Genomic DNA, 25,222 nt, shown 5'->3' with positions numbered 1-25,222 from the left:
TCCCAGCCGCCCGCTCCGTCGCGCGCTCGCTTGCCGCCCGGCAGCACATGTGTTTCTGTTTTGTGTTGTAGCATTTGTTCTGGAAGCTCGTATTTACATTTTAAGTGTATCTGGTGAGTGGGCTGGAGCCCTGGTCTGGGCCGGGGGTGCGGGGGGAAAAAAAGCCCTCTGGTTCATCTCTTAGCTGCTCCTCTTCCGTTTTCTCTCCGGTTTCTCATCACTCCAACCAGGTAGGGACTGAAAATCAAAATCGACAATGTTCAGTTTGCGGGATCTGAGAAAGTTTTTTTTTTTTTTTTTACCCCCCCTCTTTTTTTTTTTTTTTTTTAAAGGAGAAAAGGTAAAAGGTAAAAAAAAAAAAAAAAAAACCAAAACCCAAAAACAACAACCCTAAGGAAGGGGGGTTGGGGGAATTGAATGAATAAAAAGGGGAAGGAAGGCGGATCCACGTGGTTTAATCGGAGACAGACAGAGATCCCATTGTTCAAAATCAATAAAAAAAAAAAAAAAAGGGCGAAAAGCGCAGGGACGCTAGGGGAAAGAAGTAGCGGCGGAGCGGGGCACTTCGCAGCCGGGATCCGAGGGACCGGCTGGGCCACACGTTCGGGGAGGGGCGGGTAGAGTTGGGCACCATTAAAGTTTTTATTTTTCGTGTCTGTGCGAGCAGGTGTTTGGGGCTGGGGGCCGGCTTCATTCGCCCCCCTTTCGACTGGGGCTGCCCACCCCGAGGGATTAGGCTAATTAGAGCCAGAGGTCGGAACCCCCAGGCTGGCGCGGAATTCGGGGCTCGGGGAGGGGATGGGGGGCGGCAGAGAGAATTGCATTTAATTGAGGGGGCTCGGGGAGGGGGGCGCGGAGACAAAAGCAGCAGGTGGGGCGGACAGGGAGGGGGGAGCCCTTTCAGAGGGCGATCTTTTAAGTGTCCCGGAGCCTTCTCTAATTAGAAGCTAGGGGATCAGAGGCTCCTTTTTCTTTCCCTTTACTTTTTTGGGGATCAGGCTGCAATAGTGGTGCGTTGTAGGCAAACCTAACTTGAGGACGGGCCGGTGGGGGGGGTCTCCATTTTTTTATTTCCCTAAGCGGATTGCAGTCGGAGACCTGGGCTCCCGTGCGGGATTCCCCGGAGAAGGCGCGCCGAGGCCCGGGAGGGGCGCGATTTCCTCCCGACTCGCCCCCTCTCCGCCCACCCCGCGGCCGCCACTTTGGGGAGGGCAGGGGAGGAAGTGGAGGCCGGTGGCTCGGCTGCGCTCCCCTCCCCCCGCGCAGTTTATAACCCGTCCATTGTGCGCCGCTGCCCCGTGTCTCCTCCAGCGCGACCATGCCCAGGAAGAAGGCGGCGGCGGCGGCCTGGGAGGAGCCGAGCTCGGGCAACGGCACGGCCCGCGCCGGGCCCAGGAAGCGCGGCGGCCCGGCCGGCAGGAAGCGCGAGCGGCCCGAGCGCTGCAGTAGCAGCAGCGGCGGCGGCAGCAGCGGCGATGAGGACGGCCTGGAGCTCGACGGGGCCCCCGGTGGGGGCAAGCGCGCGGCGCGGCCGGCGGCGACCAAGGCGGGCGGCGCAGCCGTGATCATCACCGAGCCCGAGCACACCAAGGAGCGCGTCGTGAGTGCGGGGCCTGGGGGTCGGGGGGGGGGGTGCCGGGGCCGCGGCGCGTCACTGCGCGTCCTGGCCGGGGGCGGCAGGGCCGGCGCAGGCCGCGGGCTGAATCATCGCTGCCGCCGCCGCACAACAAAAGGGCGCGGGCCGGGGCGGGGGCGGGCCGCGGCCTAGCCGACCCCGTCGCCCCCGCCCGCGCGGCCGTTGGCCGTTGGGGCGCGCGCCCCGGGCCCCCCGCCGGGGGAGGGGCGGCCGGAGCCCGCGCCCGCCCGCCCGCGCGAGGGGGTCATGGCCCCGCCCCCGGCGCCGCGCGAGCCGACTCCCTCCGCCTCCCCTCCCCCTCCCGCCCCGGGAAGGGAGACTTTTGCAAGTTGTCTCGGGCCGGAGGAGGGGACGCGCGCGCGCGCGCGCGCTGACTGCGGGCCGCGGCGCCCGGTGCCCTCGCCGCCCCCGGGCCTTTTCTCCCTCCCAGCGGCCGTTGCGCTGCCGGGGCGCCGCCGGGGGAGGGGGCCGCCAGGACGCTGCGGGGAGCGGCGGTTTGCACCGGGGCTTTGAGGTTCCCGCCGCCTCGGCTCCGGCGCTCCGGGGGGGCGGGGCTTGGCGGCCGCCGCGCATGCCCCATGCGGCCCTGCGCCGTCTCGCGCCGCCGGGGAGGCGGGGGCGGCCGGCGCCGGGGCGGGGTGCGAGGGCGCATGCTCCGGAGAGCCCTCCCCCTGAGGTCGGGAAGCCCCCGGGGCGGCGAGGTGTTGGGGCTTTGTTCGCCGCTCGCAGTGCCAGGGCGCGGGTGCTCCGTGCTGGCTCCGTGTACCCCCCTCCGCATCCCCCACCGGGGAAGAAGCATCTCCCATCCTCTGTGCGGGCCTCACTTCGCTCGTTAGAGTTGGGCCTGCAGAATTTAATTGAGGTCGTGACCAGCTCAACTCCTGGTGCCTGCGGAACCTTGGGTAGAGGCGGGCATCTTAGGCTGAGGTCCGCGATCCTCCAAACCCACCGGCTTTGTGTGGGACGTGTGTTGAGGAGAGATTTCAGATGGCCCCAGACGAGTAAGAACATCCATTTAGGGTGTAGGCATTCGGGAGAGGCCCTTTTCTGTCCCCATAGGGTTTGAGGCTCAGCAGTACCAGAGTGCTTTCCCCCAGAGGTGTTCAGTGTTTAAATGGTTAGAAAGAACGCATTTCTTCATCTGCTCTACTGATGAGGAAACTGAGGCACGGAGCTTAAGGTCTTGCCTCCGCATGACTTCCACATGGGTTCAGGTGTCTTCTGATGATGTCGGTAATCCCTGTGCAAAGCATTCATGTGATGATGCTTCATAATTGCCCTCCTGTTGAAAGGGTCAGAGTGTCAGATGGTGGAGGAGAGCCGGTGTCACTGAAAGGGCTTCACCTAGGGTCTGGGAGCAGGACAGTGCCAGGAACTGGCTGGAGTGGAGAAACTGGAGCACAGCAACGGTTATCCTTTGACAGATGTAATTCTCCGTTTGGGACACCAGCTGGTCGCCCTGCCAGTCCTTGTGTGTTAGGAGGGAAGCGAGCAGAATGGCCAGTGGGGCTCTAACTCTGCTGTGTTCTGTGCGTAAGCGCCTGTCAGCGGCAGGACTCTCTAAATCAGCGTTTTGGAGCAGCAAGTTTTCTTTCCCCGAAGTGAGGGAAGAGATCTTACTTACCCCAGTGCTGAGGCTCACCCAGGCATGCAGTCCCAGAGAGAGAGGGACACCCGGCTCTCCAGCAGCACTGCCCGTGGCTGGCTTGTCTGATGGGAAGGCACTTTCTTAGTCTTTCCTAGAGATTTCTCTGTTTCCCAGGAGTAGACTGACCCAGCCTTGCCTTGCAGTTCGCATTTGCCTTGTATCTACGATTCGTGTTCTTGGTCCATTTTGGTTATGTGTAGACAAATCTCTATGAACCTTCCTTAAAAAACAAGCAGTAGCGTGGTTTTCTTTGGACTAGCGAGCACATCCAGGAGCCTGAGCGTCCAGATGCCTTGTGCACAGTGCTCAGCGGACGTTTTCAGTTCTTCCTTAGCATCTTTTGAGTTTGGTCCAGAGTCCAGACCAGGCCTGTGCTGCCCCGCTGCTTTCCCACATGCCTGGGTCCCGGGTGGGTACCCTGCCTGACCCCAGGTTCCTGGCTTCCGAGGGCAGCATCAGCCCTGCTCCTGCCAAGCAGGCACGCCCCAGGCTGTCCGCTGTCCCTAGCTTGTTTCTGGAGAGGCTTTTGAGGGAGAATTTTGCAAGCCTCCCCACTGTGGAGGGCCACTTGAAGGAGGTGTATGTGCGACAGCGGCTACCGGGAGCGGTCTGGACTCTGAGCTGAAGTCGGGGCTTGTTAAAGGTGAACCCAGGTAGATAGCTAGCGTTGAGGAGCAGGGTTGCCTTGAGTAAATGTGTATTTTTGTAGAACGTTCTTAGGATTTCAGTCTTGGGAAATGCTCTCTCCCGGACTTCTGTGTAGTGTTGTCAGATGAGCGTTTTGCAGTGGTCTGGGGTGGGTGATGTGTGAGCTCCGTGACCCTGGAGGTGACACAGGCTGCCTTAGCAGAGTTCTGGAAAACGGGAGTGTCACCACCTGTACGGGTCTTGGTGGTTTCTTCAGTGTTGGGGTGCCGAGGTCGTGTGGGCTCCAGACATGTCTATCCCATCTGCAAGGGCCAAACACATAGGGCCAGAAAGCGAGCTTGAAGTCTGTTCTAGCTGACGATAGCCTGTTAGGGGATTTGTCGCTGGCATTTCTCTGAGCGGCCTTCCCGCTGCGGAGAGTAGCGGTTTTTTAAAAGGGTATACATTAAAAGGTGGGCTCTCAGCCTCATTAACGTGCTCTTTGCACTTGGGCAGTAATTCAGAAATCGCTTTGACCAGAAAGCCTGTTTTGTTGATTGAAGAAGCGCCCCCGTGCGTTTTTCTGCTGCGGCCATTCATCTTGGACCAGCTTTTGTGCCTGGGGTGTTGGGAGCAGCAGGTGGAATGAAATTCCTCCTCCTCTTGGGGAGACTTTAGGCCTTGCTTCACCACCACAGGGCCTCCAGCCCTCAGCCCCGACAGGTGGAGCCAGCAGACATCGGGATCTCCGCACTTGGCGGGCCAGCTCAGGTCTGTGAGCAAGAGGAGCACTGGCTGTGATTTAAGGGTGTTGGGAGTTCTGTTCCTTGAATTTTTTTTTCCTAGAAGGTAAAGGTAAGAATCCCATTAGGGAGAAATAAAGTAGGTGACCTATGGCAAACAGCTGTGCGGATCATGGCATGAAGTTTAGTTCATTAGTTTCATCTGATGGGTGAGGACAGAAGGCCCAGGACATGAAAACCTGAGAAAGAGAATAGTCTCTCTTTGGAGGAATCCGACCGCGGTGCCTGGATGGACTCCATGTTCGAAGCTCGCCACAAGCCTTGTATCAGGAGGGTCGAGGAGTCTTGGAGAAGCGCGCAGCTGGCTTGGGAGCGCAGTACCCACAGGCCCTTGCTGCCTCAGGTCACAGGGGACACCCGCTCCTTCCCCGGGGCCATTGCAGGAGCTCTCGAAGTCCAAGGGACCTGCAGGCCTGCGAGCTGCTGCTCTGGCCGGTGCCTCTCCACGTCCTGGTTTCATGGTCACATCGTGCCCCCAGGGGGCGTCTCCTGCCCTCTCCGTGCAGACCTGAGGAGCCATGGAGGGCCGGCTGGGGGCCTGGGCAGAGACCCAGGGCTGCTGCTTCCTTGGGGAACTTGACAGAACCCACTGGCTGCTGTTTGTCCTCTGTGGTAGATCTGTAGAATGTTCCAGCCAGGGCCGCCAGCTGAACAAAGAAGGGGAGATAACCGAAGGAAACTAGGCTCCCATTCAAGTAATCTGAGTCGGTGGGTACGTGGGGTGGGAACTGTCCTCCCATTAAGGTCTTTCTCTAAATAATTTACACGTGGTGAGGTCCTCCTCTGTTCCTGGCTGTCGGCTTCCCCTTCACGGACTGTCTGCGGGACGTGCCCTGTACAGGGACCGTCTTCCTTCAGCCACGTAAACGTGGATGCGCATGGCAGGACCTGTTCCGTGGGGTGCTGGTGACTTCGGGTCTGGGCCATGAAGTGTCCCCCTGGGGATGTGTTCCTCTTCAGAACGCATGCACTGTGTCACCGAGCATCCCGCTGGGGCAGGCACTGTCTAGACATAGACGGGGGCCAGGTGGCTTTCTTTCATTGAGAGCAGTTCTGCAAGCAGGAGGAAACCATTCTCTTCGGTGTCCTGGGGTGGCGAGGTCAAGGCTCATGGCAGAGAGGAGGTGGGTGTGGGTGCGTGGCTCAGAAGCGAGTCTCTGCCTGCTGATCAGCTTTAGAAAGTGTGTTTGGACATTTCAGAAACGCAGCACACTGCTGAGAATATCCTCATGAGGGCCACCCCAAATGGGACAGTGGCGTGTCCTCCTGGACTGGCCCATGGTGTGTGGTCCTAGCACTGCTCTGTGTGGGGGAGGCTGAGGCGCTGTACTCCAGGGTCCTGGGGCTGTGAACACGGTCTCTTCCCCGGAGCCTCCTGTCCCCGCTGCTCCCCTGGCTCCCAGGCCGCAGCCAGGACGGCCTGAGGACAGTCCCGGCTGGGGTCTCTCCTGTCACATGGTGCTCTGATGATGTGTTATCATTCCTTCCCCACCCCCCCCCAACCAGAAAGGTGCTAGGCACAGTAGGCCCCATGCAGAGGAAGGATGGTCTGAAGTCGGGTGACGCAGGGCTCCTGAGGCTTGTAGTTCATGTGCGGCGCCCTGCTGGCCCCAAGGTCAGCTGCTTTAAGACCCCCAGTGCGCCCCGCCAGGCCTCTTGGAAATACTGCTATAGGCAGTGCGCAGGGTGGAGGGAAACATACCTGTAGCTGATTTTTTTTTAGTGTTTTGCAAAAGGTACTTCCAAGAGAAATCAACAGATAGAGATCAGCCTGGGCCTCAAAAATGAGCTGCCGCGGGCAGGTTTGGGATTCCACACCCTGATGAGGTGGTGACCACCTTGGGCCTCCATCCACCCTGCGGGACACAGCAGGGGGAGGCGTGAGTAATGAATGACGGTTTTTCTTTTGTTTCTGGATGTTGGTCGACAGACTGCCCAGCTGGAAGCAGCATTGCAAGCTAATCTTTTTTTTTTTTTTCCCCTTCTCCCTGTCTTTTCTTTGTAGAAACTAGAAGGGTCTAAGTGCAAAGGCCAGCTTTTGATTTTTGGGGCAACCAACTGGGACTTGATTGGTCGAAAAGAAGTGCCTAAACAGCAAGGTATGAGACCCGGTTTCCAAAACTGTGTGAAGCTGTTTGTCGAGTGCTTCCCTGTGTGCTAGGTGTCCCGTGTGGTTCCTGTGAGTCCTCGCCAGGTAGGTGCGCTCTGCATCAGCAGACTGTTCAGAGAGGCCAAGCAACTTGCTTAAGGTCACACAGCCTCTCCAGGGAGAGGGCAGGACTTGAACCCAGGTCTTGTGCCAGTGTCTCATTTCACTGTTCTGTGTTGTTGTTGTTTTAAGATTTTATTTATGTATTTTGAGAGAGAGAGCGCAGCGGGCGTGCAGGAGGGAGAGGGGGAGACTTCAAAGCAGACTCCATGCTGAGCACAGAGCTGGACACGGGTTTCAGTCCCATGACTGTGAGGTCATGACGTGAGCGGAAACCAAGGATCTGACACTGAACCGACTGAGCCACCCAGGCGCCCCTCACAACGCTGTGTTTTAAAAACCCAGTTCCATTTAGGATTAAACAGGAAAAGTATAAACATCAAAAAGAACATGGGCGCCTTCTTCCCATCCCCCTCCTCACGTCCGTTACTTTGATGATCTTGAAGAGGCTGGTCCCGTGGCATGTCAGAATGTCCAAGACGTTTGTCACATGTCACACGTCCAGCTTGTTAGACGTTATGGAAGAGTCCACGGTCCTTCGCACGCTGCCAGTTTGTTGCAGGAACTGCTCAGACAGAGCGGGTGGCAGTGTGTGCAGTGGAGAGAGCAGAAGAGCCCCAAGAAGTAGCTTTTGGTGCCCAGTAGCTTTTAGAAAACCGGTATCTCTCCTCATGAGGATATGGGCCAACCGAGAGAAGTGAAGCTGGCCCATTGCCACGTTTTATGGCTTCTTGATTTCATTTGGAAAGATTCCCAAAGTACTTTCCGACATTGCCCAGCGAGCAAATATTTGCACATGGACACTCCCTGGTGCCTCAAGCCGGGCAGAGAACATCATCGTGTTCCATGAAGGCAGCAGGACTTCCAGAAGCGCCAGGGGTCCGTCTGGAGACGGACCGGGTCTGCGCTGGAGCTGGTGTCCGGGAAGCCCCTCTGGGGGTGTGACGGCTGCTATCTCCCTGCCAGCCCCGGTGGGTGCTGCATTGGGTCTCTGAGCTGCTTTTCCAGTGAGTGGCCCGCTCACAGTTACACACTTGGGCCCCAAGTGGGGAAGTAAATTGCAGAGGAAGGCAAGCGCAGAGTATGGGCCATCTCCTGTGGACAGAGGGTGGGGTGCACTGAGGCCAGGCCAGGCTCCCCACACCCTAGGGAGGTCCAGAAGAAGGGAAACTGCCCTGTGGTTTAAAATCCATTCTCATGCCCTAGTTATAGGCGTTCTGGGTGCATTTCAAGAGCGCCTTTTTGTCTTCTCCCGTTCCAACCTTTGCTTCTCTGGTTGGTCTCCCTTCAAGTGAAGTTTTATGTAATTAACAAACATTCTTCTAAGTACTTTAAAGTATCTTTGGGTCTTCCCTGACCTGGCCGGGAGACTCTAGGGAAAGGGGGGGTATTTATTGTCCAACTGGTGCAAGCCAAAGAGGAGGAGGAGTCCTCCTGTGCTGGCCCTTTCCAGTCTCCTCATACCCTGGCCAGGGAGTCGGCCAGCCCCCCAGTGCCCACTGTGGCAAAGCCTCTGGTGTTGGCATGATGGCCACGTCGTTGACAGCGTGACACGGTGGCTTATGCTCCCTCCCCAGACCGCCAGGCTGCCCGAGGAGCCGCCACTGCTGCTGGGCACTGGATTTGACTTGGATCACTTGAATGGGGGTCCTCGGAGGTGGGGACAAATCCTACCCCTCGGGCCCTCAGCATCTTGGGCATTGATCTTCTTGGAGGTGCCATAGGGAAGAGGCTTCAGCAAACCAGGGCATCCAGCCACCTGTGAGACGGGTCCGCTCCAAGCTGGGTCCGCCGTGGTACAGCCGTTCCCTCCAGGGTGTCCCTGTGTGCAGTGTGTTTGTTCCCAGAGATGACACGGGTCAGTCCTGCCACCGTCCTTTTTCACCTTCGTGATAAACAGACTACCGCAGATCCTGCGAAGGCTGTCATATTTGGTGTGCTCTTTCCCAGGAAATTGACGGGTTGTCTTCCACCTTTGGGGAGAGCTCGGTCGGGGGGCCCGTTGCAGTGTGTCTGGGGTGCCAAGTGCAGGCAGAGTTCCCTGGCCTGTAACTGAAGGAGGACGCACCTGGCGCCCTCTGCTGGTGGGGCGCGGGCAGGGCAGGCCTCAAAGAGTCTCACTGATGCTTTTCCCGTGGAGTCCAATTAATCATCCTCTTCATCAGCTCCGACATCCAGATTAATGTGACACGGTTGTTGTGGCAGCCACTAGCATTTCATAACGGTCACTACAGGCCTACACATGTGGCTCGTGTCTCTGTCCTCAAGAGCCCCAGTTGAAAATACTACACAAAACACTGGCCATGCCCTGTCTGTGGATGGGGCGGAGGGCAAGTTTTGAAGGAGGCGGCTTTGTTTTTCCTGCCCACAAACCCTCCATTGTTGAGTGCTTCTTTGGGGGCTTTAGTGAGGCCCTGGGCTTGGTAGGGCCTGGAAGGTCGTGAGTTCAGTAGGCTTGAGTGCTGGGATCGGCCTCATGGTGAGCAGGGAGCCGTGAGCTGGAAGAGGAGGATGGGGGCGTGGAGGGCTTCCCAAAGGAGGGGTGTTTGTCACGTTTGAAGAACAAGCAGGGACAGGGAAGGGCACTCGGGGGGGGGGGTACTGCACGACAAAGTATGGGGCCACGACTTGGCCACTGCAGTGGGACCCCTGGCAAAGGAGGAAACTGTGTGGCAGGGGAGGGGTGTCAGCTAGGCCCCCCGCACGGGACCTGGTAGATGTGCCAGGCAGGGCAGGTGGTTCTGAGGAGGATGGGGACCTTCAGACTCCACTTGGAAAGGAGCCTCTGGCTGTAAGGGCAAGGCCAAGGTGGGGGAAGGGCAGGCCAGGGAAGGTGAGAAGGGGTGTGGGGAAGGAGATACTGAGCCCACCGCCAGCTTTCCTGGGTTGGGCCCCTAGCAGGAGGGAGGGGCCGCCTTTTCCACTGCTTGCACGTGGGTGTGCTCAGCAGCCTATGCCCAAGGGTTTGCAGTCCCTGCTGGTTGGGGATAGAGCGGGGGTGGGGGGGGGTGTTGGGTGAAGGGGGTTGGGTGGGGGGTGTGGCGCGGGTGGTAAAGGCAGTCATTCTGTAGCAGTTGCAGACTTTCTTCTTGGGCAGCACCCCCCCCCCCAGGCCAGGCTATTGCAGCACCCGGGGGGTCCTGTGTGGTAGGAGGGCAGACACTTTGTGACTAGTACCCTTTCTTGGGGTGCTTTCTGCCCCCTGGTCACTGTGGGTGTTTGATTTGCATTCTTCCCTTTCAGCTGCCTACCGCAATCTCGGTCAGAATTTGTGGGGGCCCCATAGATATGGCTGCCTGTCGGGGGTCCGGGTGCGGACCGTGGTCTCGGGTTCGTGCGCTGCCCACAGCCTCCTCATCACCACGGAAGGGAAGCTGTGGAGCTGGGGTAAGTCGGGGGTCGGGGGGCGTGCCTCATGGAGGTGGGGTGGGCTTCCTCATGGGGCTGACTTCCTTCTCTGTCTGCCTGGAAGGGCAGCTTTTTTGCAGTGGTATTTCTTCTCCCTAATTTCCAGCTGGTCTTGCCCATTCTCTGAAAGTGTGCCCCTTCCTGCACCCTTCAGCCACCATTTGCTTGTACATAGCTACTGAACTTTTTGAATCCTTTTTTAGGGGGGAAAGATTTTATTTATTAGCACACAAGTGGGGGAGGGGTGGGGGAGGGGGCGAACCTGGCTGGCTTCCCATTGAGCAGGGACCACCCCCCCACCTCACCCCCCAAAGCGGGACTCGATCCCAGCATCCCGGGATCATGACCTGAGCTGAAGGTAGACGTTCAACTAACAGAGCCACCCAGGCGCCCCGAGTCCTCTCTCTCTCTCTTGATCCTCCTTTTTCCTGAATGTTCTGACGGAATCTGGATCTTTGTGATCCCGAGGCACCTAGAACTGAATTCCTATTTTAGACACGCTGTCCCCAGGGCAGACAGGCCCCCCTTCTTGCTTTGTGGCACAGTGTTGACGTAAGACCTCTGTTCTTGCCACTTTAAATGCCATCGGCCACGTCATGGCATCAGCCGCCGTGTCACTGCAGTCCTGTCCCTCTGATTCTGGGGATCTCGCCCGTCTGCAGGTTTGGTTGCTTGGTTCCTGTTTCTTTTTAGATTTCTCGTCAGTTGAGTTTACTTTTTTCTGAGTGGAATTGGTCTCCTGCTGTTGGACCCCCTGGCCCAGGTCCCTGGGAGGCGGTGTCCTTGCCCTTGGTCACCTCCTGCTCCAGCATCCCCTCCACGGAGCGCCCATGCACTGCTGCCCGTTTTTTCCCTTCCACGTTGTTGATGCAGGTCCTGAGGAAGGCTCCGTTTAGCCGCACACCCTTTGGTAGCCCCTGGTCTCTTCCTGCAGCTGGCTAGGTTGGCACTTGTCCCCGCCCTTTGTTTCTGGGCCTTTGGCTAGTTTTTAGTCCATATGACTGCTTTTTTATTTCGGTCTGTTTGAACTGTTTTTTGCAATTTCATGAGCTGCTGTACCAAAGTCCAAATATATTAACATCTGTTGTCTTCGCTGCACTCTGCTAATTTTGTAATGCTGTTGGGAAAAAAAAAAAAACTAACAAGTGTGTCTGGCCCAAATTTAAACTTTGTAGTCTCTTGATGACATGCTGACATTGCCACCACGGTTTTCCTTCTCCCCGACTGGCGCGGAGGTGTGTCCTTCCCCCAAAGCACACCCGTCCTGCCTAGTGTTCTAGCGCTGAACACAGCAGTCTGTCAGAGCTCCGAACTTGAAACACCTTCTTTCTGATCTCGTTACTGAATTGCACTTACGTGGTGCTTCTAAAAATGGGCCTTGTGCTGGCCCTGTGGGCAAGGGGTGGTGCAGGGGTCGTGCACTTGGCCCAGCGCCCGAGCAAAGACCTGTGCCCCATGAGCAGATCTGGGGGTGCGGCAGGGAGAGGACACGTCCTGGTGCCATGGTTAGCTGCTTGAAACAGCCCAGGCTGGTGTTCGGAAGCTTCAGTGCTACAGCATGTCACTCTCGAGGGGTCCACACGTGTCAGCCACTCAGGCCTCTTGAGGGCCCAAGAAACCATGCCTTTGCCGGTGAATTTGGACAGCTCCCGGTAGAAGCTGATGTCTGCCTCTGCAGCCATCAGGATGCTTGGTCCTTGTCCTTGTGGCTCTGCCCTCTGTGTTTCTCATGGTGGAAGGTTAGAAGGCCATTGTCAGGGAGGGTGGGAACTGCTTCCTCCTCCTGCCCCCAGATGCCCTGACTTTTTGGCCCTGTGAAAGCTCCCGGGTAGGTTTGCTTCCTGCTGTGTGGTGTTTCTCTTGGCTGGGGGACCTGTGTGGGGCCCTTTGAGCTCTTTGGTTTGAGGACTGTGGTAGCTGGTGTTGAAAACCAGGGGGTGAAGGGGTTCCTCTCTGCGCACCCTGCTTACCCTGTCTGCTGTGGGGCCCAAGGATCTTGCCAGAAGGTCTGTGTCTCGAGGCACACGGCCTGTGCGGGTCCTGTGGAGGGCTGTCCACAGGTGGTGGGCTTGGCTGTGCTCTGTGGGTGTTGTTTCCAGGGCAGGTAAAAGGAAAGAAATGACAAGTAGGAATGAACCCTGTGGTCCATGGAAGACACCCAGGACACCGAGGTGACTGACCTGTGTGAGGCAGGTGTCGAAAATGGTTCCTCTCTTAAAGTCCATCTTGGGAAGGGAGCGAGGGAATTGTTGTCTGGCAGGGGGAGTGAGAGCTGGGAGTTCCACGTGCTCCCCAGCTCGTGCAGGACCCCCGGGCCTTGGGGGTCTCTCCCTTGGGGATAGAGCCATGGACGTGTTCCCGGCTGGGTTCCAGCTGCTGTCCCAGAAAAGCAGGTCCGAGCAAGTGAAGAAGGTGGCGGTGGCCTGTGGAACCGTCTCTGGGGACGATACTGTGTACTTGCCCTGTACACCCGGCGCCTCTCGTGGTGCTTGGGAGGTTGGCTGTGGACAGGGAGTGGGGTGCTCTCTGCTGCCTCCTCGGCTGTTGTTTGTGGAGGGCGCCTTCAGGGGGACCCAGGTGTGTCTGCCTTTCCCAGAACACTATTCTCCGGCCCGGCCACACTCTCTGCTTCCTACTGTATCTTGCTCTTGATCTGCAGGTCGCAATGAGAAGGGGCAGCTGGGACACGGTGACACCAAGAGGGTAGAAGCCCCCAAACTCATTGAGGGTCTGAGCCATGAAGTGATTGTGTCTGCGGCATGTGGACGGAACCACACCTTGGCGTTGACGGGTGAGGAACGGCTGGTTTCTTCGGCATCCGGGCAGCCGGCCACATAGTCCACCCTGGGCACGGGGGTGGAGTCGCCTCTAGCTGTCGGCAAGGATGGGAACGGGGCCTGGAGAGCCCCGGAGGGTGCTTCTCGGAGCCGCTGATGGCCTCTCCCACCTGTGGGCATCAGACGGCGGGCCCAGAGGCCAGGGCCTCCAAGGCCTTCTGCTCCGAGCTGCCCGCCCCACGTCCTCTGCCTGGTCTCCCTCGCACTCTGCCTGAGGAGCTATCTGTGATGGTTTGGGAGCCTTTGATCCCAAATCGGGTTTAGAACCCTCAATGTTCTTTTCCCTTTTGTGATACTGTTCTTTCCTTCCAGAGACGGGCTCCGTGCTTGCGTTCGGAGAGAACAAGATGGGCCAGCTCGGCCTCGGCAACCAGACAGACGCTGTCCCGAGCCCCGCACAGGTGCTGCGCCCTCTCCTGGCGCCCGGCCTCTTGTTTCTCTTTGCTTTTGTGCTTGACTGTCCAAGCTGAGGACAAGCACCGCTCCCTGTAGTTCAGTCAATGCCTTGCAGAGACGGTCTAGATTCTCGGAGTGGAATTCGCATGTTGTAGTCTTTAAAGCGCACCTTTTAGGTGCCTGTGGTCGGAAAGCCTCCTGAAAACTGTTCTCTCTCCTTGAACGAATTAGCTCCAGCGGCCTTGTTTTAAGCCTGTTCTGTTCCAGAGAAAGTGAGAATAGTTGGATGCATGCGATTCGACTTTCTCTGTAAATACTCTGAGTTCTGACCTTGTGTGCGGCTACCCGCCGGGGGCTTACAGCACCCAGCTGGGAGTTGGGCGGTCTTTTGTTCCTGAGGAGCATGTACTCCCGTCAGAGAAGTGGGGATCCCACCTAACAGCGACTGCTGATGTCTGGCAAGACCACGTGCTAGTGAGTGACGAGTGGCTGGAGGGGGACGGCGGGGGGTCCCATTGCCTGGTCTGAGAATGAGACCGTGGGCAAGGCTACCTGTGGTTTGAAGGATTTTGGAAATGTCCCTGCTGTATCTGTCATTTGCACTGAGGAGGAAGTGACGGTTTCTAGAGGAAGGTGGGAACCACGGGCTGGGCCCAGGGCTCAGGGCTTGTTGGGTGTGATAAGAGCATGGCTTCCAGGTCCTGTCTGACTCGTGTCCCCAGAGCCCATGCCGAGTTCCTCGGGGCCTTGGCTGGCTTACTTCCTAGCTTTGAACGGTTATATCTCTTGTCCACACCTTCTGTAAGGGCTAGTTGGGCTAGTGTTTCTAGAGGGCAAGGAGCACGGGAGAAAGCTGCCCTCTTCCAGGTTGAGGCTGAACTGCTTGCTAGTGACTAGGTAAGTTTTATGGGTTATGTGTGGGCTAGTCTCTGCCCCCCTCCTGCCCCCTTCGACCTTGGGCTGCTTGGCCGAGGTCCATGCTGCCTGGGCGCAGCGTCGGGCATTTTGGGGAACGCGGGGCTGGGCCCACCATGTGCCCTACCTTGGGATTCGACTCTGCCGGGAAGGTGGGCATCCCAAGAGTGTTTCTTCATGGACACTCTGGGTTTTAGCCTTCAGAATTCCTGGGTCCTTTCAGTTTCCTTGGCAATCTAATTGTTTCACACCGACCTGCAGAGAGGGGGAGGCTTTTTTTCTGTCTTTTAAAACAAAGTCTGAGAGTCTACTGTCTTGTCTTTTCAGATCATGTACAACGGTCAACCAATTACCAAAATGGCCTGTGGGGCAGAATTCAGTATGATAATGGACTGCAAAGGGAACCTCTATTCCTTTGGGTGCCCTGAATATGGTCAGCTGGGTATGGAAACGTTTTTTAAAAGCTCTGTAATCTAACTGCCTATCTGGAACCAGAAGTCAGTGTGGGTCTGCACACGCATGTTGGAAATGTGGGTAATTGATCGCAGATAATAGCTTTGATCCGTTAAGTGGGTCTCCCGTTTAGTGGGACGGCCCGTCCTAAGACACAGGGTGGTGGAGCATCCACAACGGGTTGGCCTTAATGAGCAAGTCAGGCCGGGATTCTGACAAAGGATTCTTTTTTCTGGGAGGGGGAATTCATTTATATGTAAAAGGATCTCAGAGTTTTTAAGAAAGAAAAATCAAACCACTGTCATTGGTTTCATGTTTGAGTTCGCCTTTTTTGGAAGCGAGAATGTTACCCGAGGGGAAGGTTGTCCTGCGGACCTGGGGCTGGGCGACTCCCCCCACCCACCGGAGTCCGGCCCCTTCCCCGTTTCTGTCCCTGAACGGAGCGTACGCCTTCAGAAAAACATTCATGTCTGTCTGATTGAGTAGAAAGGGAAAGCTCAGAAAGCAGTTCCTAGTAAGTGGAAAACGTCTCTCGATCCTGGTTTTACAAGGTCTCCATTTTCTTTCCCATCTGACACCAAAGTGTGTTTTTTTTGTTGTTTTTTTCCCCCCCTTCTGGCGTCTTCCCACAGCCCAGCCCCTGGCGAGTAGGAGGTGAGGAGTGGGCGCCCTCTGCTGGCGCCTCAGCTGCATGCCACTCCGGATCCCCACGGCCCCCGTATCTGGGTTGCCGGGTCCCCACGTCATTAAGAGCAGGCAGATGGAAGACGGTATAAATAGAACAAGGAGCATCGCGCTGGCCTTAGACTTCAGGGAACAGTGACTTTGTGAAACTAAATATACCTCGAGTCAGAAGTGAATAAGAACGAACAGCCCCTTACGCACATGCAGTGTTGGTTGCCAGGGAGCTGCCAGAGACTGTTGGAGAAACCGTTTCCATGGCCACAGGCCCTGGTGCCATCCCCAAGCCCGGGCAGAACACCGGAAGCGTGTTTCCAGTCTCCTTCTGGAAGTGTGTGTGGCTCCCCTGTGGCCTCTGGCTGCCCCGGATTTGCAGACCGGCAGGTGGATTTTCCTAGGGGGAGAACTCCGTGACCTTGGCAGTGATGACCGTGGCTTGTCCTGGAGCAGGGACCGTGTGCCACGCACTCCCAAGTGCTGAATCCAGACTTTGGGGTGCCCGGTCTGTGCTTTCTTAACGATAGTTTGAGATACAGGCTTTACGTGTGTCTGTGGAATCAGCCCTACTTGTCAGCTTTCTCTGAAACCCACTTTGAATCTCATTGTCCAAATCCAGAGAGGTTCCTTTCCTTTTAGAATTAGAACATACAAATGTAACCTTGGAGAAGTGTGTCCCCAGCACACGTGCCTGTCTCCCCCCTCCCCCCACCATGACACATTTTACTGGGTCAGGCAAGGCAGAGATGGGCGTGTGCCATTAACTGTATTTTAACTGCTGTAATGGTATATTTAGGTTATTAGGAAGTCCTAAAAACTCAAGTCTAGGGATTGTGTGTTGAACTTTTTCTGTTTGTTCTTGGAGCATGCAGGGGTCGAGTGAGACCACACTTGGTGGGCCATTCCTTTGAATCTGTGGTCTTTGGCTTCTGTGATCACGGCTCGTTGGTAGACATGTGGTCGGTGTTACAGACTGATGGAAACACTAGAGGCGCGCTTGATGATGTCTTACAAAGCAACATCCTTTTTGGGGGAGAGTAACCTTGGGTGTTTGCTGTTCTGTCCTGTTCATTTCTTAAAAGTGATTGGCTTCATTGTCACATTCGATTCCATGGTACTGACTGGGTTGTGCCCCAGGCGGGAAGGCGTCATGTTAGTTGACAGAAATGTCCCATGAGGCCCTGATGGGCCAGGCTGGGGCCCATGCTGTGGGCCACCGCTGACTGCTGGCTCTGTCGCCCCAGGACACAACTCGGACGGCAAGTTCATCGCCAGGGCGCAGCGGATAGAGTACGACTGCGAGCTGGTGCCCCGGCGAGTGGCCATCTTCATCGAGAAGACGAAAGACGGCCAGATTTTGCCAGTCCCCAATGTGGTCGTACGGGATGTGGCCTGCGGCGCTAACCACACGGTAAGGCTTGAGGGTTTGTGGCTTTTCCTCTGCTTCCCGACTGTCACCTCTGCGGAGAAGGTGGTGTGTATGTTCCAGTGTCCCAACACCCTGCTCTAGCCGGGAACTGATCCCAGAGGCCCTCGACGGCCTGTCCTCTTCCCACAGCTTTGTGCCGCGCGCTTGGCCACAGGGTGTAGTACTTCTGTTCATAGTTTTTCTAACAGTTTCTGGAGACGCAGCTGAAGGACAGACGTTTGGGGTCAGAATCTTAACTGCAAGTGTCTCTCTGGGATGGCTTTTGTCTACCAGAGCACCACAGGACCTCTTCTGGGTCTGTAGTCGGTCCCCCATGTGGAGGGTGTTGAATGGTTTTTAGCTGTGAGGGCTGTTCCCTTAAAGGTCACTTTGGATAGATGGCCGTACTGTTTTCTGTCTGCGTACTGTCTAGTTTTGTTTTGTTTTTATAAGATTTTGTTTATTTGACAGAGACAGTGAGAGAGAGAACATAGGCAGGCGGAGTGGATGAGGGGAAGCAGGCTTCCCGCCGAGCAGGGAGCCTGGTGCGGAGCTCGATCTCAGAATCCTGGGATCATGACCCGAGCCGAAGGCAGATGCTCAATGACTGAGCCACCCAGGCGCCCCTGATTTTGTTTTGTTTTGTTTTGTTTTTAAGATTTTATTTATTTATTTGACAGAGATTACAAGTAGGCAGAGAGGCAGGCAGAGAGGGGGAAGCAGGCTCCCTGCTGAGCAGAGAGCCCGATGCGGGACTCGATCCCAGGACCCTGAGATCATGACCTGAGCCGAAGGCAGTGGCTTAACCCACTGAGCCACCCAGGCGCCCCCTGATTTTGTTTTTATAAGATTTTATTTTGAAGTTGTCTCCACAGCCAACCTGGGGCTTGAACTCGCCACCCCGAGATCAAGAGTCGCATGCTCCGCAGACTGACCCAGCTGGGTGACCCCGTATTTGTGTCTGTTTATCTTTGTTGCCTTTTTACAGTTATTCTGCCCGAGCATGCCTGTGAGTCAAAGTTGGCTTTCTTTTCTTGAAAGAGCACTGGGCTGGGAGTCCAGAGACCACGCTGGTCTGCTGGTGTGCAGCTGACTGGCGTGTAACCTCAGGCATGGCTTCATCCCTAGAATCCTCCCTGTGTAGTCCTCAGTGATGTGGACTAGGAGATGTCGGTCCTCTGGAGTCTGAACTCTGTGGTTCTCTTCCGTCCAGTGCGGTCTGGGGAAGCAAAGGTCGATCTTGTACGGGCCTCCTCATGTCACGTGGTTGTACTAGGTTATACGTTCACACCGTTCAAATGCTGGACAGTGAGCTGGACAGTGAGGAGGCTGTGATGGACGATTTTTGTTTTGTTCTATTTATTTATTTATTTATTTATTTATTGTAATTTTATTTATTTATTTGACAGAGAGAAATCACAAGTAGATGGAGAGGCAGACAGAGAGAGAGAGAGGGAAGCAGGCTCCCTGCTGAGCAGAGAGCCGGATGCGGGACTCAATCCCAGGACCCTGAGATCATGACCTGAGCCGAAGGCAGCGGCTTAACCCACTGAGCCACCCAGGCGCCCCTGTTTTGTTCTATTTAAATAGGGCTCCACCCCCAGCGTGGGGCTTGAACTTAGAGTCCTGAGATCCAGAGTCTGATGCTTACCTGAGCCACGCGGGTGCCCTGAAGATCAGTTTGAAATTGTTTTTGGTCCTTGTGACCACACGGAGGTCCCCCCGTGCACGGAGAAGACCCCCGCAGGCCTTCCGTCCGTTCCTCCTGCAGCACCGTCTGCGCTGTGATGGGGAGACCAGAGCACTGACCTGCCCGCTGGGGACTCAGGCTCTTGCTTCTGATGCGGAACCAGGGGACACTTGTGACTTGAGGGAGTACTCGAGGACAGAAAGTAGGGCCTGCAGCGGAGGGAAAGAAGAAGTGCCCTTGCGTCCCCTGCCTTGGGGGAGGCTCAGCTTAGCTGCAGCATTTCTGCCTTTTACGTTGTGCTCTGCTGTCCTCTGCAGCAACGCGATGGCGCCTCCTGTCCCCTCCTGTGGGGTTCCGTCCCACACTTTGTGTTCTCTCTGCCCGCAGCTGGTCCTGGACTCTCAGAAGCGTGTCTTCTCCTGGGGCTTTGGTGGCTACGGGCGCCTGGGCCACGCCGAGCAGAAGGATGAGATGGTCCCTCGCCTGGTGAAGCTGTTCGACTTCCCCGGGCGCGGGGCGTCCCAGATCTACGCTGGCTACACCTGCTCCTTCGCCGTCAGTGAAGTGGGTTAGTGCTTCCCCATCGGAGCCTCAGGCAGGGGGCGGGGGTAGTGAGCCTCCCCGGCAGATGAGTACTCCGTGGGTGGGGAGCCACGGAGTCCTTCGCGTTCCCAGACCGAAACCCCGGCGTTCTTTCGGACAGAATGTTCCTCTGCTGTCCCCAGCGTGCGGCATCTTGCCTTTCTTGTTGAGGAGAATTCGGATCTTGGCACATGTGGTCACAGTGGGAATGTGTCTGTCTTTCCCCCAGGTGGGCTGTTCTTCTGGGGGGCCACCAACACGTCCCGCGAATCCACCATGTACCCAAAGGCCGTGCAGGACCTCTGTGGCTGGCGAATCCGGAGCCTGGCTTGTGGGTATGTGGCCAAGGCTGCTGGGGAGCGGGACATCTGTCCCCTTCCTGGGCCTGGTGGACACCCCAGAGAGGGCGCCTCTTCCCTTGAGAGGCTCTTCTGTGTCCCCGCCCCACTCCCTCCTTCAGGGCATCAGACACAGTAGGACTCAGGAGGGGAGGTACTGTTTGGGGCAAGAGGGGTTGGTAGGTCCTGGGACAGGTTGTGGCTTGTCTTCCTGCCTTTGCAGAAAGAAGGGTGTCTTGACAGTTTCCGTTCTCCAGAGGCTTGGTGGGCTCTGCTCATCTAGCAGGTTAAAATGATTTTAGCTCCACATAATGGTAGGATTTTAGTGACTCTTGTTTGCTGGGAAGGAGAGATTGTCCTGAAGCCAGTGCTTTTCAGTTAATTTTAAAGACACCTGTTGAGCTTTCTAGCACTTGGTGAGGAGTTTGTTAATATTAATCAGCTGCCAGGTTGCTGGGGGGGTTGGAGCAGGACGGTGTCGCTGGGGGAGGGACCTGTGGCTTTAAACTCCCAAACATCCGGCCCCGAACACGTTATTTTTGGTTGCATTCCACCCTCTGTCATGAGTTCTCTGTCCTGACTTAATGACCTCTTTTCTTGGTGGGACGGTCTGGGGGTCAGGGGCCTGCACGGGATACCGGTGAGGGGTTCAGAGAAGCCTGTTGGCCGGGCACGTGTTGTGGCAAGTGCGAGCCGTGCAGGGTTCAGAGTGGGATGGACTTGATCTTGGTGCTGCATGTCCCAGCCTGTGGGAGATGTCGGCGGGGTCCGGGTTGTGGCTGCGCTGGTGACACCCCCCCCCCCCCGTTTGTAGGAAGAGCAGCATCATCGTGGCCGCCGACGAGAGCACCATCAGCTGGGGCCCATCGCCCACCTTTGGGGAGCTGGTAAGCGGGAGGCCGGTGTGGCCAGGGTGGGACCCAGTCCGGGCTCTCTGGGGCCGCCTCCGGAAAACGGGCAGGAGGCAAATGGGTGTCTGCCGGGAGGCGAGACGCTCCTTCGTCTTCAGGTCTCATTGGCTTTCAGGGGTCTGAGTCTGTGCATTCACGGGGACAGGGAGGTTGACGATCCCTGTTCCCGTGGTCTTGTCAGCACCGCTGAGGTGTGCAGGGGTGTGGAAGGGGGTGCTTTCCCAGCTCCCCTCCAGGAGGGGTCATGTCCGCCAGGGTGGTGGGCACCGAGTAGTAGTGTCTGCTGCTGCCCAGAGCGGAGCGCCACGGGGCCGGCCTTTTGGGTCACCTGGGGACACGGTGCCCTCGCCCTTCCTAAGGAAGGGACAGTGTGCATTGCATGCCTTTCCTCTGCGTTGCCTGACTGGTGAGAGCCCCTGGCCCTCGGTTTCTCGCCCACACTTGGCCTTCCCCAACCAACTGTCTGATTCTTCAGTTCTGGTGCCTGATGAGTCTTTAACTTTCAATTTCTTGGTCGGGAACAGCTTGGCTGTGGAGCCCGCTGGCGCTCTGCCCGTTCTAGCTGCGATGATCCTCAGCCTCTTTGTTATTTCCTGTGGGGAAGGCGGTCTGTTTCCCTTCCCGCCTCGCTTGTGGGTGGGAGCTGAGGGGTGATGGAGAGGAGGGAAGGGAGGGCGTCTTGGTCCCTTGAGCCATCTCCGGGACTTGGTGGCCTTGTCCTCGGTGTTCTGTGCCGACTTTGGGGGTCCACGGGGGCCCCCGGGCAGCAGACATTCCAGCCCCCTGAGGTGGCCCTGGCTGCAACCTTGAAATCAGGAGACAGAACCTGGCCCGGTTTTTATGGCTCCTTCTCAGAGAGAGGAAGGTGTTTCTAGGGCCTGTCAGAGAGAGATTCCGAGGACCAATTTAGAAACCAGAGGGGAGGGAGAGGGACTTTGGGGCAGCGTCCCAGGGGTGAGGAGGAGACGGCAGGGCACCTGGGAGGAAGCACTCCCTGCACGGAAAGGGGTGAGGAAGCATCTGGTGGCAGATGGAGCTGGGAGGGGTGGGGTCTGCCGGCTGGAGAAGCCCCCATCCCCGCCCTGTCTGCGCCACGCTCTGGGAACGGTCTTCGAGCCGAGCCTGCTGCCTCTGGTGTCCTGGAGTCTGGGGGTTGGGGCCTGGAGGGGGCCTCTTCGGAGTCTGGCCTGCCAGTGAGTGTGGGAACCGCCAGTGTTGTCCGCGATGATGGTGTCTCCCTGGTCCCCCCGCCAGAAGGTGCCTGGACCACACAGATCCCCACAGGTGACAGCTCAGCATCAGGCCCTTTCTTGGGTTGAGAATCAGTCCCCGTTGGCAGCACTTGTGTGGGCCAGTGTCATTCACCAGGCCAGCCGTCGTGTCCGGCACGGCGGGCCTCTGTCACCAGGCCAGCTGTCGTTGGCTCAGGCTCCCGGACAGCGGGGTCGCCACACGTTGCCGTGGTTCCCTTCCCTGGACCGTACTGCAGGACCCCAGTTCTGCATCTCTGTTTGCTTTGCCAGGGCTACGGGGACCACAAGCCCAAGTCCTCCACCGCGGCTCAGGAGGTGAAGACGCTGGACGGCATTTTCACTGAGCAGGTGAGCGGGGGCCTCCAGGCCGGCGAGAAGCGGAGGGCGCCGGCAGCCGGGCGAAGTGAGGCCATGCCACACGAGGCCTCACTTGGGCTGCTGCTGGGCTTGTGCGCCTGTTTGAGGCTGGTCTAGTCTCCCTGAGCAGCTTCTTGGCTGCATCGTGCTAGAGGATTTGGTGGGTAACGGGCATCCGTAGGATGCGGCACAGGGACAGGCCGGCCAGGCTCAGTAGGCGTTCTCACCCCAGTCACACCAGCCACAGTCCAGCCACGGTGGATTTGTCCTGGGGACAAGGGTACCGCTCACATCTGCTTTGTATCTTCAGCTGAGACTATACACTATTTGGTCGTGGGGCCGGTGGTGGCGCGGGGTGGGTTCCTTTTTTGTCCACCAGGCCGCCCTGCCCGCCCTTGTCTGTCAACCCACAGGCAGGGTGTGTGACCCCCACACAGGGTGGGATTGTGGTCCCGGGGGCAGCACCTGTGTGTGTGCTGACGGCATCAAAGCCCTTCTTGCTGGCAGCCTGGAACGGGGGCGTTGGTAACGGGTCAGCCCATGTGGACGCTGGTGACGTGGAGCCAGGGGCATGGAGGTGGTCCTGGCCCAGGCTGCCAGGCCAGCCGAGCGGTGGCCCGTTGTCTGCTCTGCTCTCCACGACGAGCCCGTGCATATCCAACCCCGATTTGTTCCCCCAGGTGGCCATGGGCTACGCACACTCCCTGGTGATCGCTCGAGATGAAAGCGAGACTGAGAAAGAGAAGATCAAAAAACTGCCAGAGTACAACCCCCGGACCCTCTGATTCTCCCGGAGCCCCCGCAGCCCCACACCTCCCGCGGCAGCTGTCAGTTCCACGTGCACTGGGACCGGACGTCGAACGAGGAATTTAAAGAAAGCAAGAGTTGACCGAAGGTGCATTTTTGTTAGACTCCCTGAGGTTCCGTTTTATAAGTGATTTCAACGTCAACTACCTTTTCTGTATGCTTTCCAAAGTGTTTTTTTTTTCTTTTAATGTTTAATTAAAATATTTGCTCATAGTTGACTTACCATTCCTACAAAAGAGGCAGAAACTCTGAGCAACCTAGGTTTTTTATTTTTTCTTTTTCTCCAAGTGGTTTTTCTTTTTCTTCCTGCTCCTAAACACACTTCTCAGAACACCCCTTTCCAGTCGTAACTAGCATGTGATCCGAGCGGGTTCTTCCTGGGAGAGGAGTCCCCGTTGATGCAGAAAGAAAGGTCCCTTCCAGGAGCCAGCAGCGGCTGCACAGAGACAGTGCTGGTGGTGGATCTCCATCCAAAAATCACGCCCGCCTGCTTCGGAAGCATCTGGGTCACTTTCTTTCCCGCTTTTTCCTGTTGACCAGCCGAGGCTGGCCTTCTGTTTCTCTCCTTGGCTGCTTGTAAGCCCCGGCGCCTTTTGGCTGCAACATTACTAGAATCTGCCATTTCCCCCCTGGTGGGGGCTCTGGGGTCTGTGTTTAGCCATTTTTTATCTACTTTAGCTGTAAAAGAAGTCCAAATGAAAATCAGGTGATTGTGGACCCAGTGGGGACTTGGGGGATGGGCAGACGAAGGGACAGCATGTCTAGTTCACGGGCGGCTCTGAGGTTTCTCAGGACGCGCTGGAGCCGTCTGGCCAGCACTCGCCATTAGAGATTGATCAGCCAGCAGTTTAAAAAAAAAGTGCATTCTGGAGTCCTTGCAAGGAAGGATCAGCTCTTTTGTACCAGCCTTGATCACCTCTGTGCTTCTGTGTTTCTCCTCCGCCGGATTCTGCTGGAACGGGCCCGGTCTCTGAGACGCGGGGTCCTGTTCTGCTACCCCAGCTCTCTGGTCGCCTTGCTTGGCTGTGGTACCAAATAGTTGGGATTCCTGAAAAGTCCCCCTTCCCCGCGTGTCAGCGCCGATCTGTGACTGCCACCCCGCTTCCCGCCACGCGCCCTCTGCCCGAGCTCGTCACCGGCGGTGCGCTGCTCTGCTCTGCGTGAGTTACGAGGTGCCTTTCCCGGACCCCTCCGCTCACTTGGACCCAGGAGAGGCGACAGCTCTGGCTGGGGCTCTTGGTTTCGAGAGGGTCTGGACGGGTTTGGGTGCTTTAAAATAGATTTTTTAGTTCCGTGGTGCTTCTGGGGGAGAGGGGGTTAGGACTTGGTGGGACACGTGGGTGGATGGGAGAGTTGAATATGGGTCTTTTTATTCTTTGCTTTGCTGTTGTTACCACTTGTCATTGTCTCGATGTTAAAATGCCAAAAATGATCGAGTCGTCGTTGCTTTCTTCCCTGCCCGTCCCCCGTGGCGCCTCACGGCGTCTGCCTTTCCAGGGCGTGTGACAGGACAGGATCTGCCCCGCCAGTCCCAAGGCCTTGCGCGAGGAGAGCGGGCCTGCGTCTTCCTAAGGTTTAGTCTGACTTCATGCTCATTTGCTGTCCTGTGTCAGTCCGTAGTCCAGGGGAGAAGCTTCTGCTAAACTAACCTAATTTGTCCAAATCACCCTTAGAGCCACCATCTTGGGCTCTCACTTATGCGCGGGGCACCCACCCTTTTTCCTGGACACGAGTCTCTCTCCTGGAACGGGGCTTCGGCACATGTGCCCCTTGGACCCGCACAGCAGCCCCAAGGTCCCCTCTGCGGGAGCTGCCCTGGGACAGGCAGGGCTCTGATCTTCCGGGGGACCAGTCTGAAACCTGCCACCAGCCTATTTGAGGGCTCCTTGCCAGGGACCAGAGCAGCATAGGCTCGGAACTTCCAGGTGAAGACGGCCCTGTTCGCCACAATCACTCCTTTTGGCTTAGAATTTTAAGATGAACTTCCTAAGGGGGGGAAATCCTTCTTGACAAGGAATTAGGGGGTTGTCCTGCACTCCAAGAGAAAGAGTGGCCTTGCGCCGACCCCCTGGGCCTCTGACCCGCCTTCCAGCTCTGGAGAGCATCTCTGGAAGAGGGGGTTCAGGGCTAAGGGGAGAGAACACCTGAAGAGGTTGTGATTTGGTCGAAGGTGCCTGGTTTAGTGCTGTATTTGTCTTTTTTTTTTTTTTATATATATATTTCTTGGAGTAAACATTTTAAATAAACGACATCATTGTTTACTCTG

At 57.0% G+C, this 25,222-nt stretch overlaps 1 protein-coding gene across 2 annotated transcripts; it reads left to right on the top strand.

Moving 5' to 3' along the window:
- On the top strand, positions 1-25,222 carry RCC2 (regulator of chromosome condensation 2). 2 transcript variants are annotated; one of them, XM_045063842.1, is made up of 13 exons: positions 1-113; positions 1,312-1,600; positions 6,720-6,813; positions 10,167-10,310; positions 12,991-13,122; positions 13,481-13,569; positions 14,807-14,921; positions 16,855-17,021; positions 19,096-19,276; positions 19,520-19,625; positions 20,443-20,515; positions 22,063-22,140; positions 22,830-25,222. In XM_045063842.1, the coding sequence occupies exons 2-13, from the start codon at positions 1,319-1,321 to the stop codon at positions 22,932-22,934; spliced, it is 1,566 nt and encodes a 521-aa protein (XP_044919777.1). In that variant the 5' UTR covers positions 1-113; positions 1,312-1,318; the 3' UTR covers positions 22,935-25,222. The 2 variants fall into 2 exon arrangements, with proteins under 2 accessions (XP_044919777.1, XP_044919776.1); XM_045063841.1 differs by having other exon boundaries at positions 77-230.

This window comes from Mustela putorius, unplaced genomic scaffold (assembly GCF_011764305.1).
Source record: "Mustela putorius furo isolate JIRA1106 unplaced genomic scaffold, ASM1176430v1.1 tig00003853_pilon_pilon_pilon, whole genome shotgun sequence".
NCBI classification, from domain to species: domain Eukaryota; kingdom Metazoa; phylum Chordata; class Mammalia; order Carnivora; family Mustelidae; genus Mustela; species Mustela putorius.
Note: the sequence above shows the minus strand (reverse complement) of the source record. Positions and strands in the feature narration are given on the sequence as shown.

What these genes read in the sequence shown, in the direction of transcription:
- RCC2 (XM_045063842.1), top strand. Translation starts at nt 1,319, where the DNA reads ATGCCCAGGAAGAAGGCGGCGGCGGCGGCCTGGGAGGAGCCGAGCTCG. An exon ending in AGGGAAGCTGTGGAGCTGGG is followed by an intron (nt 10,311 to 12,990) that starts GTAAGTCGGGGG and finishes CTTGATCTGCAG; the next exon opens with GTCGCAATGAGAAGGGGCAG. An exon ending in CCACACCTTGGCGTTGACGG is followed by an intron (nt 13,123 to 13,480) that starts GTGAGGAACGGC and finishes CTTTCCTTCCAG; the next exon opens with AGACGGGCTCCGTGCTTGCG.